General features: G+C 42.8%; 1 protein-coding gene across 1 annotated transcript in view; it reads right to left on the bottom strand.

The window, feature by feature from the left end:
* Positions 1–16885, bottom strand: part of LOC111972902 (tumor necrosis factor receptor superfamily member 21-like) — a 38302-nt gene that overhangs the window by 15729 nt on the left and 5688 nt on the right. Inside the window, exons 2-3 of the mRNA XM_024000014.2 lie at positions 12623–13286; positions 8019–8588 (exon numbers count right to left, since the gene is read on the bottom strand). Of these exons, the coding sequence (XP_023855782.1) occupies positions 8019–8588; positions 12623–13286 (1234 nt within the window). The remainder of the gene's footprint in view (positions 1–8018; positions 8589–12622; positions 13287–16885) is intronic.

Genomic DNA, 16885 nt, shown 5'->3' with positions numbered 1-16885 from the left:
GAGCAGCACACGGCCTCCTATGTACGCCCCCCCCCCCCCCCCGCCCCCCCGGGTGTCGTAAACAGCAGGCTCACACGGGGGATTCATTTCATCTGCACTATGTATACCCTGCTCGCCCTTCACATCACTTTCTGGACTCGTATGAAAGAATTCGCTATTTGTATAATCTCGCCTTCTTTATGTTTCCCATTCCACTTTTTATTAGGAGTGTTTTAACTACTCTAGTAAATAGACATTACAGCCTTCAGGGTAGCCAATTATACACCTTGGACAAATTAACAAACTGTTTTGTTCAAAAGAGTAAACAGCTGTGTAATCACACACACAAACACACACATGGTCTGAATGTAAAACTTGGCATCCAGTTGATAAACATTCTATAATCCTTTTTAAAAAACATGCTGTAAATTAACTTGTTGTTTGAAGTTTAAAATACAATTAAATTCTCTTTTTTGGAACTGAATGTAGACAAACAACGCAGTAAAAATGCAGATTATTTGTATATCTGGACATTGTTTATAAAAATCTTACTACTACTACTACTACTATTTTAAGACAACAGTAAAGAAAAATATGTGAAAAATGTCAGTGCACTTAATTTCTTGATTGCCACTTGTGTGTGTGTGAAAAATGGACAAAACATTTTAAATGCTGAAAATCCTAACATAGCAGCCTGAATCCATGTAAATACCAAAGCAGTTTATCATGGACTTTCCTTGAGGACTTTCCTTGAGGACTCAATTGTTAACAGATTGCTCTCTCTAATGCTTTCAAAATGCCTTTCGTGAGTAACACAAAAGGGAAGTTGAATAGACAATTGTATGTAGTCAGGCTGAATATTAATCACGGTTAGACTACTGATCAAGTTTCAGTTGTCCATTTCTATCTTCGTAATGTCCACATCCCTACTATACACTAACATTCTTGGAACATTCTCACGTGGTGTGAGCGGACAGGTACAATGTGCTAATCTCTTCACTTCACACAGTGAGAGCCCTGACACACGACACCCCCCAGACACCCTACCCATCTTTGACTTGGATAGTTCCATCTGTACCACTGACTTAGTCTGCCTTTAATTCCAGTTTGTCTAGAAATTAATAATTGATATGTTGGATTCATGTCACGTTCTGACCTTTATTTCCTTTGTTTTGTCTTTATTTAGCATGGTCAGGGCGTGAGTTGGGGTGGGCAGTCTATGTTTGTATTTCTATGTTTTGCTATTTCTGTGTTTGGCCTGATATGGTTCTCAATCAGAGGCAGCTGTCAATCGTTGTCCCTGATTGGGAACCATATTTCGGTAGCCTGTTTTGTGTTGGGTTTTATGGGTGGTTGTTTTCAGTCTTTGTGTGTCTGCACCAGATAGAACTGTTTCGGTTGTCACTTTTGTTGTTTTGTATTTTGAGTGTTCACCTTTATTAAAGTAAGATGAACAATTACCACGCTGCGCATTGATCCTCCGATCCTTCTAACTTATCCTCCTCAGACGAGGAAGACGACAGCCGTTACAATTCACGTCTTCATCTCTACTAAAAATCTAAGTTAAAGAATAGAACTAGAGCAAATAAAAACGTATTTAAAGTGCATTTAACATATCAATTATTAATTTCTAGACAAGCTGGAATTAATAAAGCCACATGTTGATCTATTTGATTTAATTTACTAGGATCCCCTTTAGCCGACGCCAATGGCGACAGCTAGTCTTACTGGGGTCCGACACGTAGCGAAAAATACATTACAGACAAAATATTACAATTGACATACATTTAAAAACATTAGCATGCATCTCTCAGTTACACATACAGTACCAATAAAAAGTTTGGACACACCTACTAATTCAACGGTTTTTCTTTATTTTTACTATTTTCTACATTGTAGAATAATAGTGAGGACGTCAACACTATGAAATAACACATATGGAATCATGTAGTAACCAAAACAGTTAAACAAATCTAAATATATTTGACATTTTATATTCTTCAAAGTTGCCACCCTTTGCCTTGATGGCAGCTTTGCACACTCACACAGTCACCTGGAATGCATTTCAATTAACAGGTGTGCCTTGTTAAAAGTTCATTTGTGCAACGTCTTTCCTTCTTAATGCGTTTGAGCTAATCAGTTGTGTTGTGACAAGGTAGGGGTGATATACAGAAGATAGCCCTATTTGGGGGGTTTTCTTATAAATTTGCAAAAATTTCTAAAAGGCTGTTTTTGCTTTGTCATTATGGGGTATTGTGTGTGATTGATGAGACAAAAAAAAACTATTTAATCAATTTTAGAATAAGGCCGTAACCTAACATGTGAAAATGATACCAATATAGACATTGAAATGATATGCCTCACGTAAAGGTAATCTGGCATTCCAGTAAGCGGATGGGGGCCTAGGTCCAAAGCATAGGTTACACAGATGTCACGGCACACATTTGATAGCCTTCATGTTCCTGTTCAATACTAATGGGAACGCTTCTGTAATTGAAAGGTTTATTCTGGCCTTGATGATACCAAAATAAATCTACAACTACCGCCACTTAAGAGCCAGAAGAATTTCAGAGAACCGCTTTGGGATCCTTGCTGCAAGATGAAGGATCATGGGACGAGCCCTTGAGGTTGCCCCAGAGAAAGCTGAGACCAAGGCCTGCGTGGCTCTCCACAACTACCTTTACACCTTTGACGCTTACAACACAGAGTCATCAACACAGTACATCCACTCCACGTTTGTTGACTACTCCACACCCACTGGGGACCTGCATCCAGGAGAGTGGAGACAGGTGGTACAAGGGGACACCAGCTTCCTGGACCCAAGATACATGTTGGAAGACAGAGTTGCTATAGAGACGTGCGCAACAACCTCAGGGACTACTTCCTCACACCAGCTGGTCAAGTGTCTTTCCAGCATGCTGCTATCACGAGTGTGGTTTGGAACACATGTGGCACATATGTTCTCTTCCTCTGGTTGATGACTGTTTTTATGTCATATTGTGAGCTACACACTTGGTTTTGCTGTTAGATTTAGCTGTTTTTCTTATTCACACTTTACAAATCAAAATAAAGACTACCATAATGACAGTCACTTCATCCTTGTGTGGTTTTAGTTTGTCATATATTCTTTGGAGGCTAGACCCTCAAGACATTTACCTAACGTTGTATTATGTGTAGTGGCCTTCAAATTAGTGGCTGTCCATCTGTAGACAATAAGGCTAGACCCTCGAGTAATTTACCTAATCAGCATTACACATGATCATGTACAACCTTGTGTTGAGGCCTTTCAATGGAGACCTTCCTACTATGGTACATGGGTGAGAATGGCTGTCCATCTGTAGACAATAAGGCTAGACCCTCGAGACATTTCCCTAATCAACATAACACAAGTGTCACACCCTGACCATAGAGAGCCTTTTCTATTCTCTATTTTGGTTAGGTCGGGGTGTGACTAGGGGGGGTGTTCCTATCTACGTGTTTTTGTTTTCTATGTTGGCCTGGTATGGTTCCCAATCAGAGGCAGCTGTTTATCGTTGTCTCTGATTGGGGATCATATTTAGGCAGCCTTTTCCCACTGGGTTTGTTGTGGGATCTTGTTTGTGTATAGTTGCCTTGAGCACTGCATATCTTCACGTTCGTTTTGTTCTTTATTGTTTTTGCCGGTTCACGTAATAAAGATGATGAACCCAAACCACACTGCGTTTTGGTCCGATTCTTACAACAACGATCGTGACAACAAGGTTGAACATGGTCATGTGTAGTGGTCTTTTAATGGAGACGTTCCTGCTATGGTAATACACAGGTGAAAAGTGTGATGAAAGGGGAAAAAAAACAAAAAACACAAAGTTAACACCAGTAAATTACCCAACACCCTAACGTGTGAATAAGAAAAAAGGCACACAACACCAGTTTTTGGGTTAAGATGGACGGCTCTGTCTCACTCGAGAGTGGACTCAGCGGACACACAGTACTGATCGATGGTCCTGTGAAAGTACATTGTCATGTCCCTGACAAATGGGAGACATGGATCAGGAGGAATAGACACTGTCCATGGTACCATGACCGTGTCTGGACACTGCTGCTGTTTCTGTAACTCCTGCTGGCGTTTCTTTAACTCGCTGCATAATGTCAGTGTCCAAAGGATCCTCAGCCGCCTTGGAGTTGCAGGGCGGGCCTGGACGGTGTGTTGGGTGTTGGTGAGAACGGTGTTGGGGAGAGGGGCCGGGAGGTAATGAACCTGATTGGGGAGATGATGAACCAATGGGCGATGAACCACCTGTAGATGGGCCCTCAGGGCTCAACTCTGTCTCTGTGCTGTCCAAAACACCACCCCCATCAAACACCGACAAGCATATGGCGAATACATTAGACTGCATTGCAAGCAAATCTTAAAACATCTCCATGGGCTCCTTTGAGTGAAAATGCTTACTCTAAAGAACTGATTTCGTAAACATCTCAATCTAATTAGCCCATACACACACACCACAGTGTCTGTTTTTCTGATGTTTGAACTAGTCACTGTATATGCCCCACTCACAATTTCTCCCATCCAGAAAATAGCTGATTCCACATGTTCTAACTAGGTCACCTAAACATAAGATCACAAACACACACACTGTACAAAAGGACTCGGCTGCATAACAAGAGTCCATACCGTATATGGCATATTGGTGTCTGTCTGATGATGTTTCACGTAAACACGAAGCCAATCCAGTTGACGGACAATTGGAGGAGTACACACCAGCAGCAYCCCCATTCCTCGTCTCCTTCACTCTTTTCAGATCGCAAAAATACTGGTCCCGAATCTTTTTCTATGTTTCTTTGATATCAGTATCGGTGTTAACATTCTGTGATATCTCCTTCCAGCTGTTGTCTTTTGCGTGCTTGGAAGGGTTGTAGAGGTTCTCGTATTGTCTCACCAGCTCGCACAGACGCTCCTCAAAACTGGACAGAGACATAATTGCATGTAGCAAATCTTGAAATAAAAGCACAAAAAAGGAAAGCTTGCAAGTAGAATAGCAAGTAGTAGAGGCAAAATAGCAGCACGTCCATCTCTTCCGAGTTTATACCAGAAGGGATACCGGAAAAGATGTGATGTAGACACAGGGACAGTACTTCTGTTACGAAACTCACTCAATACTGCCCCTCAGTCTTCGAAATGATCTGTCGATTCTCAATTTCCAGGTCGAAAAAAACTACAGTATGTCGGATGACAAGGGAGCCACCCCTTTTGTGACGAAAAACAACATTGCGCTACGCTCTGTACCCTCCGTCTACGTAGTGTCTGGATTGGCCTTAAGTGTGTGGGTGTTAGTGTGAGGGTGTTAGTGTGAGTGTGTGTATATGCAAGAAAAACCCTGGAATGAGTAGGTGTGTCCAAACTTCTGACTGGTACTATACATGTAAACAGGGCTGAAAAGTGACTAGTATCAGAAATATATAAATACTTGAGGTAATATTGTATACTAATGGTAACATATATATATATATATTTATATATATACTGTATATATAAACAGGAGTAATAGTGAACAGTAGAAGGATAAATATACTGAACAAAAATATGAACGCAACATGTGTTGGTCCCATGTTTCATGAGCTGAAATAAAAGATCCCAGCTTATTTCTATTACATTTTGTGCACAAATTTGTTTACATCACTGTTAGTTAGAATTTCTCCTTTGCCAAGATAATCCACCCACCTGACAGGTGTGGCATATCAAGAAGCTGATTAAACAGCATGATCATTACACAGGTGCACCTTGTGATGGGGATAATAATAGGCCACTCTAAAATGTGCAGTTTTGCCACACAACACAATGCCACAGATGTCTCAAGTTTTGAGGGAGCGTGCAATTGGCAGGCTGACTGCAAGAATGTGCACCAGAGCTGTTTCCAGATAATTTAATGTTAATTTCTCTACCATAAGCCACCACCAATGTCGTTTTAGAGAATTTGGTAGTACGTCCAAACGGCCTCAGACCATGTGTAACCAKGCGAGCCCAGGACCTCCACATCCGGCTTCTTCACCTGCGGGATCGTCTGAGGGAGAGCTGAGGAGTATTTCTGTCTGTAATAAAGCCCTTTTGTGGGGAAAAACTCATTCTGATTGAACGCTCCCAAGTGGTGGGCCTATGCCCTCCCAGGCTCACCCATGGCTGAGTCCTTGCCCAGTCATGTGAAATCCATAGATTAGGGCCTAATTTATTTATTTCAATTGACTGATTTCCTTATATACTGTAAACTGTAACTCAGTAAAGTCGTTGAAATTGATGCATGTTGCGTAGTTGTTAGCATTTTAACAGTCTTATGGCCAGGGGATAGAAGCTGTTTTGGAGTCTGTTGGTCTGAGACTTGACGCGCCTGTACGTACCGCCTGCCAGACAGGAGCATGGAGAACAGTCCATGTCTTGGGTGGCTGGAGTCTTTGGCAATTTTTCGAGCCTTTCTCAGAAATCGCCTGGCATGTACGTCCTGGATGGCTGGGAGCTCACCCCCAGTGATGCGCTGAGCCGGCCGCACCACCCCTCGGTAGGGTCTTCTGGTCAAGGGTGGTGCAGTTGCCATATCAGTCGGTGATACAACCAGTCAGGATGCTCTCGATGGTTGCGTTGTCAACCAAACACAATTCAATATTACTTTTGTAATACAGTAAATAGCCTAAACTTAAGGCTATCTAACAAACTAACATTCAACCTTAAAATGAGTAACACATCCATGGCCACATTTTTAAGTTACTGTTACTATACATTTATTTTTCTGTAATCATTTAAAGCATGCATATTCAAGATAGCATACATAGGTCATCATAGGTTTGTGGAGATCTTCACAATTGCTATAATAATCTGGGCAGAATCTCAAACAACATTGATCACTTMCACCGTGTACTTTAATGTGATCTCAACTGCAGTTCAMGCCATTTGGTTCTGCTATTATGAAGCACAGTGATAATAGATGAATCTGTTCTATAAATTAACAAAATATCTGACATTGTGTATCCATTTGAACTTTGCCGTGCTTTTAAATGGTTGAAAGCACAGTGATAGACATTTGGGTGACAACTAAACCCAAATCAGACATTGTTTTTCCATTGGAATTTGGTTGTAATTTTAGATGGTTGAAAGCATAGAGATGATAATACATTAGAAATTCAACTCACTTTTGGCTGTCTTTTTGAGTGGGGGAATATAGGTTGTAATCTCATTGATTACTGTCTCAACCAAATACTACCCAACACACCACGGTGAAATGACGTGGTGTGCCCAGTGGGACATATCTCTGAAAGCAGAGGCCTCTCCAGCCCTCCCTTCACCCTCTCCAGGGTGGCATGTGTCTATGCAATGATAAAGTTGAGCTTCTCTCCAACCACAGAGAACTGGAAAAATCTGGTTTGAACTGAACTGCACTGGGTTGGAGCTCTCCCTCTCTCTCGCTTACAAGCAGATGGATATCTGAGGCTGACATCAGGCTGTGGCAGCCGGCGCTCTTCCTCCTGGCTGCCTGCTGCAGTACTGTGGTTTCACTACTTTAACCGATCAGCCCTATGCGGCCACCCGGGCTCCCATGGTTACACACAACCAGACACATCAGGGAGACAGAGAGAGAATGAAAAGAGGAAGAGAGTAAGGCGTGAGGAGAGGGGGTAAAGAGGGAAGTAGAAAAAGAAAGTGAGACAAAAGAAGATGGGAAAGGTAGAGAAAGAGGAGATACGTGTGGGGAGAGAGAGGTGGCAGTTACAGTCTGTTGCAGACCATGCCCTTGCTTGTGTAACTGCCATACTGTTCTGCTATGTGTAGTGTTCTCTGGCGCAGAAAGAATTGGATTTAGATTCCCCCACTGGTGCTACAACAGATCAACAGATGGTCAGTCTTCTCGGCTGAGAGTCTCGCAAGTCTCGCAAATATCTCTTTGTACCAAAAATATATATTTTTCTGTTAAATTATTTTCTGTCTTTATAAAGTATACATAGAAAAAGACTTATCACCAAAGTTGCATTTCCTTCTATAAACCTTTGAGAGGCAAAATAAAGCGCCCACTCACCCTGTCCGTTGGAGTAGTAGATCCACTTCTCCTTGGTCTGTCTCGGGGGGCAGGTCTTCTTCTGGATTGCCTTCTCAATGATGCTGCTGGGGTCCTGGACTGGCCCCTTCTTCAGAACTCTGGAGCTCCTCTTTACGCTGCACACCACAATCACCACCAGCACCAACAGCAGCAGCAGCACGATCATCCAGGGCAGGTGCTCATTGATGTCAAAGTGCGTATGAGTGCTGGGTCTGGGGGAGCCCCTCCGCGTGGGCCTGTACCCTGAGCTTTGCACCCATCTGCCCACTTCCACACCAGCTCCATCCTCCATGCCATCCATGACCCGGTTTTTGGCCGCCGGGTGGGTGCGGTGGTTATCACTGGGAACAGAGTACTTGTGGTGTGGTAGAGTCCGTGTGGAGTCCTGGGCTTCAGGCGTAGCGGCCAGGTTTAGGACCTCTCCATTGTCTTCGGGGCTGGCTTCGGAGGAGCCTGCTGGGGGGGAATCCTGGCCATGGCTGGGTAGAATCCCTGTGGCACTCAGTAAGAGCTCTAAGTCCTCAGCACCTGCTGTCAGTCTGAAGTTGTCTAACCCACAGAGCCACACAAACACAAATAGAAATGAAAAGAGAGAACGAGGGAGGAGAGTGAGAAAAAGCGAGAGAGACAAAGGGGGAGGGAGATGCAGAGAAAGATAATTACATTCAGTCCAAAGATAGGCTAAATCCAGACTACAACAACACAGAAGGGAGAAATTGTCAAACTTTAATCCCACAGGCAATCTGCTGGACAGCTGTGGAAGGGAAGGTCCCCGCCCTGGCCAAGCCCCAACTAATCTGACACGAGAAGAGCACTAGATTGCTCCTTCTACAGCTACCACATTGGGGCGGCAGGTAACTAACTTTAGCTCGCCTAATGATGGCAGGGGGCAGCAGGTAGCCTAGTGGTTAGAGCAGTTGCCTGCTGCCCCAATGTGGTAGCTGTAGAAGGAGTGCTCTTCTCGTGTCAGATTAGTTGGGGCTTGGCCAGTCACCGAAAGGTTGCTGGATCAAATCCCTGATCTGACAAGGTAAAAATCTGTTGTTCTACCCCTGAACAAGGCAGTTAACCCACTGTTCCCTGTTAGGCTGTCATTATAAATAAGAATTTGTTCTTAACTGACTTGCCTAGTTAAATAAAAATACAAAATTCATATAGTGTTCTACTAAAGCTGGAGTAAATTCCATTACAGCTCCAGTCTCAGCATGGAAATAAATTAGCTTTTGAGTTGAAAAGAAGTCAACAATATATGCCTAAACACATTCATGTGGCAGTTAGTCAATTGAGATAGAACTGGATATTACTGTTGCAACATAAACAAAGAGCAGGCCCAAATGTCAAAGTTACACTACCTTTATAGGCTACTGTAGAAACAAAAACAGCCAATCAATAGGGGAGATGTGTTTACTTCCACTGAACCTAAATCAATACTGTAAAAACTCCCTAACCCTGAACTGGAATACCCCTGTCTACTATAGTACTTAACAGATTAGATTAGAATTTCATAATGGCATCATATTGGGGGATGCTTTTGGGATTGGCACCCGGATCATTGGTAATCCTTGGGATTCTATTAACAGTGTACAGGTAATCCAGAAGCAAGCTGTGTTATTGGCATATTCATCTCAACTGCAATGCATTCAGTTCCTCACTGCATGGGGACACATTGTCATGTCTTGGTGGCTCTTGTGCAAAAGCCTCTTCACCATCCCATCCCATTGAGACTGAGGCATGGGGATCTCTGTAGTACATGTGGGACTGGAACACCCCTCAGCCATTCTCACTGAATGAGGGGGCAAGTTAACCAAGTGAAAGGCTATGAATCTACACACAAGACAAATAGCAGTGGAATTAATGCTCCTCTATGGGTGGTTGACATCGTGAAATACTACTGACGAAACTGGGATGAAACTGTGGACAAAAGCAGTAGCCGAACAAAAAATAAAAGAGAGACTAGTAAAGTCCTGCGAGGGGCTGTGGCATTCATTACATTTTGTTTGCCGGTTATTGTCATGCAAAAGGCTGCCGGTCTCACGGTAACTGATTGTTAATTAAACACGTTTAGCATCTCTAGGCCTCCAAGCTTACAAGCCGCTGATGTGCGCCTTTGGAACATCTACATTTAAAAAGTCTAATAAATCATTTGAATATACACCATCACAATAAGTCCATTACTTATTTTAGGCAGGTCCAAAGAAACTTTATGACATGTAGATGTATTTGCATTTCAGAAGAACAGAATATGAGTTGGCCGACTGTATGTTATCTGGCAATGCACCATGCCAACGGCTGTAGACTTGTTAATTTATCAGACAAGATATGCTTATAAATCCCGTGCCATTATTTTATATTATATGATTTTATAGTAAGAAGAATATAATTGAACTCAGCTGAATAAAATAGAAAGGATATTTTTGCCATTCCGGAGCTATGTTGAGCAGTAGGTTCGGCAGGTAGCCTAGTGGTTAGAGTGTTGGACTAGTAACCGAAGGTTGCAAGATCGAATCCCCGAGCTGACAAGGTAAAAATCTGTCGTTCTGATCATGAACAAGACACTGTTCCTAAGCCGTCATTGAAAATAAGTATTGAAGGTAAAATATATATATATTTTTAAAGTGATAATTTGAAGCATCCTATACGATAGATGTACAGTTATTTGGCAACGTCAGTTGTGAATGATGCAAACCGTAGAATGCCTTATAAATCAAAAAATATATGGGCTGCATGAAGCGACTATAGTCTATTGATTATTTGAGGAAAAAAAGCGTGTGCTCTGTTTCTTGCCTCAGGCTGCACACGCTGTTTTTCACTCATCAGTAGGCTACTCCGGTCATTTCACTGCGCGACAGGGGATATTCCGCCCAAACTCTGTATGCCATGGGCTCTCCAGCCCAGTTCCTGCAGCTAACCAGTGCTTCATTTGGGAAACCAAGTGAAATCTGTTCGGGAACATCGATAGTAACATGTTTTCACAACGAAACATATTTCATTAAACTGTTGACAGGCTTTCTCTCTGCGAGCTGGAGAAAATAATGAAGGAGAGGGGAGGAGATGGACATTTACGGTGGTGAGATATTCTGTAGCTAAAGGTAATGTGTCCGCCTATTAATTATGAAAATATAAAAAACGACCTATTACTATGCTTCACTAAAATCTGCACTTGTTTAATTTAGGCTAGACCAATTATGTACCAAATACATCTTAAATCTGTATATATTTATATTTTGAAATGTTTTTCTGGCATGTGTTTTATGCGGTAGGTTATGTATTGTATAGTGGCACAATCATTATTTTAATTCCGTTTTTTGGGGTCGGGCTTGGACTACGCATAAYCTCTAATATGCATATGGGTGTTTTTAATTAATCATCACCTTAGAAAGCGCTGTCCATTTGGTTGTGTTAGGCTTTGAAACAACATCCACAACAACCATGTTTTCCAACCATGTTTTCCAACCTATTGTTGAACTTCTTTCTTCAAATTGATCAATTACAGTGGTGAGTTTTAAAAGCACATACTGTGCTTTTATTGATGTCACAGTGGTTGGAGAGACAAGATGATTGTATTTATTTAACCAGGCAAGTCAGTTAAGAACCAATTCTTATTTTCAATGACGGCCTAGGAACAGTGGGTTAACTTGTTCAGAACGACATATTTTTACCTTGTCAGCTCAGGGGTTTCGATTTTGCAACCTTTTCGATTACTAGTCCAACACTCTAACCACCAGGCTACCTGCCGCCCCAGCGAGTTGGGTACTACTAATGCATGTCCAGAGTGCAAGGGGGGATCACCATGGCGCAACTGTCATATAGAATTTTACTGCGGTCATGAGTCCGGTGTGGAGGTAATACTGTCACCAACTAAATAGTTAGTCAGTCTCTGAGAACTATGTTGCCATGGTAACATTGTCAGTGAGTGACTACTTTWAAATAATTTCTAGGAGACAAAAGTATTTCAAATTTTTTGAGACTTTTATCTGTTTCAGATGAGTATCCTTTGTGATCATTGTCAATATGACCTGTTACATAACACTTGGCAGGGAGACAAATTGGGAAGAAATAACAACAGCCCCTACAAAGGAATCTTTCTCTCTCTTGAGCCCCAATGGCTTCCCCTTGTCTTCCTATACATGTGATGTATTTAAGTAAAAGGGCAACCGTTTACCCAGGTTACTCCCCTTTCCCCTCTACAAGCAATTACTAAAATGTTTTACAGACATGACCTTTTACGGACCAGAGTGAGAACAAGGAAGTGAGTAGTCTGGGAAACAACAACATGTTTTCCACCAAAGCAGTGTTGTCTGTGACAAGACCAAACATGTCACCTTATCACTGTACAGCACCTGATAGCCGGACCAATGTTTGACGTGCCAGACTAAATAGGGGAGAATAATAGCCATCTGGGGACAGGTATTTTAGGAACACAAGCCTGTTCTACAGTCTGGGCTTCCTCTAGAGTTTCTACATGAGAATTACAATCCCCCGAGGGCATATCTAGGGTGATACTGAAATGAAAAACAAAATAACCTTGGTGGGGGAGCAACAGATGTAAAGTAGTTGAGGGAGTCTTGTCCACTGCCCCTTACCTTTACGTACTGGGCCAGCTAAGGAGGAGGAAGGGGAGGGCTCCTGGACGAAGGCAGACTGTGCAGGTCCCAGGAGGGTGGGGGAGGTGGGAGAAGCAGGTCCACAGATGTTGTCTGTCTCTCTAGTGCCCACCGCCAGTAGGGGCAGACTCTGGGCCAGGCAGTCTGTGTGTGTCCTGCACCTCAACACACTGGAGGCCATATCAGAGAAACTCCCCCGTGCGCACGCCTTACAGCGCACATCCTCCACATCGTTGCCCCTCTTCTTAACCCCTGAGCCCACAGGGCACAGGGAGTGGGCCGTGCAGCTGTCCCCCTGGGTGAAGGTGTCCGGAGGGCAGGTGCAGATCCGGTCCGAGGTGGCCGTGCAGGGGACCTTTTCAACGAGGGGGGCGTGGCAGGGCCTCCTGCAGCGGTGGCAATGCTGAATCCCGTTCTCTCCGTGAGTGAATGTGCCCTCGTCGCAGCGGCTGCAATCTCTCACGTTGGTCTGGGTACAGTGTCTGGAAACAAAGGTGCCCGCGGGGCACTTGTCACAGACCAGCTGAATGCCTGTGCTGGGGTCTGTGTGGTAGTAGTGGCGGGCAGACAGGGCCTCTGTCTCAGTGCCTCGGCTGGGTGTCAGAGGCTGGCTGGAGGCCTCACCAACTACACTGTACAGTAGCTGAGAACAGAAAGAAACGACAACAGAGACAGTGTTGGGCTTAGACAATGTACTGCAGACAAGACAAAAACACATAAGAGTCGCTGTTAGAGACTCAGCTGATTTACCAAATAAATTGATGTGTGAAAACAACTACAGCTCAGGCAAAGTCACCCCTAGAACCCCCCAAACTGGCTATAGTTAAAGGACAGTGAGTCACAAACAAGCGCATTGAGTCAACATTACAGGACACAATCTCACACCGGGTGCTTAGCCACCTACCGTACTGGCTTCCCCACATACTGTAATATAACAGAAGCTAGGCCATGGCCAGGGGGCATGCTCTAACAGTGACATCATCATGGAATGGAGAAGTCTATTATGTCATCAATAAATATAATTCCATAAGTACTAGTAGATTGTTAAGTGTTTCTGGTGTTGTTACTACAACCTTTAATAGATCCAATAAACYAATTTAAATAACTTATTCAACTTCTCTATAAAGAAACTAAATATATATGTTTTAACACGGCATGGTTGTATTTAGTTATTTTCAAAAATGTTAAATATTTATGTTAAGGCAATCCATCCAAGGGACACAAAAATATTTCATATTTTCAGTAGCGAGCACTTGAAAATCCATTCAAATAACTGGTACCACAACTTGGCTGATGTTCTAAACAGCACATTGAGGAATTTCATCAAGATAACATCTGGTGAACACACACAGTACCCAATGTTCTGTTGATGTGTGATGTCCTTCTGTTTGACTTTCACTGACAGGCATTCTTTCAGCACTAGTAAACGCCAATGCCATCCGCATCTACAACAGCCCTCCACTCCTTTCACTGAATTTACATCCAGTCTAGCCCTATGCAGATCCTACATAAAATTCCTTCTAATGGCAGACCACATGTTCTATTTCCTCTCTTAAATGTGGGGCTGGATGGGAAGTGGCTCTGTTGATTTCACTTTTTTGTCCAGTGTGCCAATTCGCCACAGAAATATGATGTTTGAGGCTATAACCGCCGATATGCAGGGAAAGAAAGGAGAGCTGCATCATCACTTTCTGAACATGCAGAGCCCTGTTAAAAGTTGTGGTCAAATCCAGTGTTTTTAATGGTTTACATACTGCAGTAGACCTACCAGAGAAACGAGAACGCCCTAATTCATCTCAGAGATGTMGGGTGGGGGGTATTAATATTCTCAGAGCATCTCATCAGGAGCGGGACAATAAAATACCAGCCTCCTCCGCTGCTGCTCCCCGTTTGGCTCAGAAGCACATGTTGTTCTCGCTGATGTGAGGGCTGGGGACCTGGCGGGACAATTTTGAGGGGAGGGGGAGTGAGACCAAACTCTGCTGAACATGAATAGAGATTAGCAGTTTTCCCACAAGCCTGATGTCCTAAACTGAACCACAGCAAAACAGACTTGAGAATTGAATCAACATCCCTGGGTTTGAAGTCGGGGGGGTATTAGCTATACTATTAGCCGCTACACATTGACTGTATGTTTGTTTATTCCATGTGTAACTCTGTGTTGTTGTATGTGTCAATCTGCTGTGCTTTATCTTGGCCAGATCGCAGTTGTAAATGAGAACTTGTTTTCAACTAGCCTACCTGGTTAAATAAAGGTGAAATAAAACAAAACATCTAAAAAACATGAACTAACATTAACTCAGCACCGGGATTAAAAAATATGATTTAATATGTACAGAGGGATCTGTTGGCAGCAAAAGTATTTTATTAACAAAAAGTAAACAAATTAGTTAGATTTGTTTGTTGTTGCAGTTTTATAGCTAATTTCCTGCAATTCTACTATTCTAACTCTCAACATTAAGTTGAGACGCAGCTTTCTTTTTCCCAACGCAGTTAAGCCAAAACCACGCCCCGTTATTCAGAGAGGCGTTCTACAATGCTTTGAGCGCTCTCCAAGTCTCCAAGTCCGGAAGTGAATATCACGTAGCGTGAAATTTCAGTCACTGATCAATAACATTTGCCCTTGTATTTCAAGATTGAAAAATATAATAACATAATGTCATGGACAGAGATAGCCATTACCTTCCCTTAATGCTCAAAGACAGATTCAATGGCTGTAGCATAGCATGTTCGACTGAATGATTAGCTAATAAATATTTGAGAAATTATGAATAATAAGCATATGCTTTTACCTGATAATAGACTACTAATGATAATATAACTTCAAATACGGAGCTAGTAACGTTAAGTAGCCTAGTAAACTTAGCTGACCTTTAATTGAGGGAATTCAGCAGAGTTCTGAAACATTTTTACAACTCATTGAATCTCTGAAAATAAATACATGGGCAAATGTTACCAAACATGATAATAATAGGTTCTGCATTACGGTAGGCAGCTAATTGTTCAATTACACTTTCCATCCTTACATGGAAGGCCACTGTCTCTGCGCAGATCGCCTGTGAATGAGACAACGCTAGCTAGCCAATGGGAGCGTTATTTTGGCTTAACTGCGTTGGGGAAAAGAAAGACGCAGTTGAGACACTGACTGAGTTCCAAAAAACAAATCTAGTAACAACTATCTGTTTGTGTCATCATGTGCAAATTGACCCCTGACGAACAATGGACATTTGAAGATAAGTAAGGTGCAACTAAGGGCAACATCACTTTCAGCCAACACACTGTCTTTTGATGATATGTCATGAGGTACAAAATGTTCCAGCTCCAGCCTTGTCACGTTTACCCAATAAAAAAACAAGTGTGAAACTGGTTATATTCAACATGTGATGCACTGCAGGGACATTGGTTTGGTGGTCTGAAACTGACAGATATTGACGGTTTGTGGTGTGAATGAATGTGTGCATGCGTGCGAGCGAGCGAGTGAATGTCCCTCCCTTCTAGCTCAGATAAGAGAGCAGGCTCCTGTCACTGCATTTCCTGTTTGAAAAAAACACACCACTGGCATCCTGTCATGAGACTGCTGCTGTCTGAGGGACTGCCCACCATCACACCACACCGCCTGTGAGTGGCCATAAATCACTGATAACTATCTATTACTCTGAATCAACCCTCTTTAGCATTTCATACCTGCCATGCAGGATAAAAAGAGAAGGAGAGAAATACTGTAGTCTAATCTGGTTTGTAGATATTGTATACAGTAGTATCCTCTAAATCTAATACATTTGATACATGATGAATGTGTATAGGATACATCTGTTGATAGGACATCATTAATACTAAAGCCATAGCAAGGCTAGTGCTATTACGACTCATATGTTTAGAGCTGAGCTCCAGGAGGTTAGTGAGTGATATCAGGATGCTCCCTCCCTGGCTGGAGGACAGAGAGAGGACAGCCAGCCCATCTATGCCGTGCCACTGCAGTGCTGCTGCTGCACTGGTTGCAAGGCTGGTTCCTGGAGAGACAGCCAGACTCAGCTACATCTGCCCTGCCTGAACACTCTGTAATTCAACCTCCAACAACAACATGCCCGCCCCAAGACACACACACACAACCCTTATGGACCGTACCTCTTTGCACATCATGCACTGAAGAACGGTAACACAAAGGAAATGATTAGGCATTGGGCAATGGTTTTCAATCATCATTGTTCAGAGACATGTTGAACCAGAATCTTATTTTGGTTT

Source organism: Salvelinus sp. IW2-2015, linkage group LG14, assembly GCF_002910315.2.
Source record: "Salvelinus sp. IW2-2015 linkage group LG14, ASM291031v2, whole genome shotgun sequence".
NCBI classification, from domain to species: Eukaryota; Metazoa; Chordata; class Actinopteri; order Salmoniformes; family Salmonidae; genus Salvelinus; species Salvelinus sp. IW2-2015.
The sequence above is the reverse complement of the archived record's forward strand: the minus strand, read 5'-3'. Positions and strand labels throughout refer to the sequence as shown.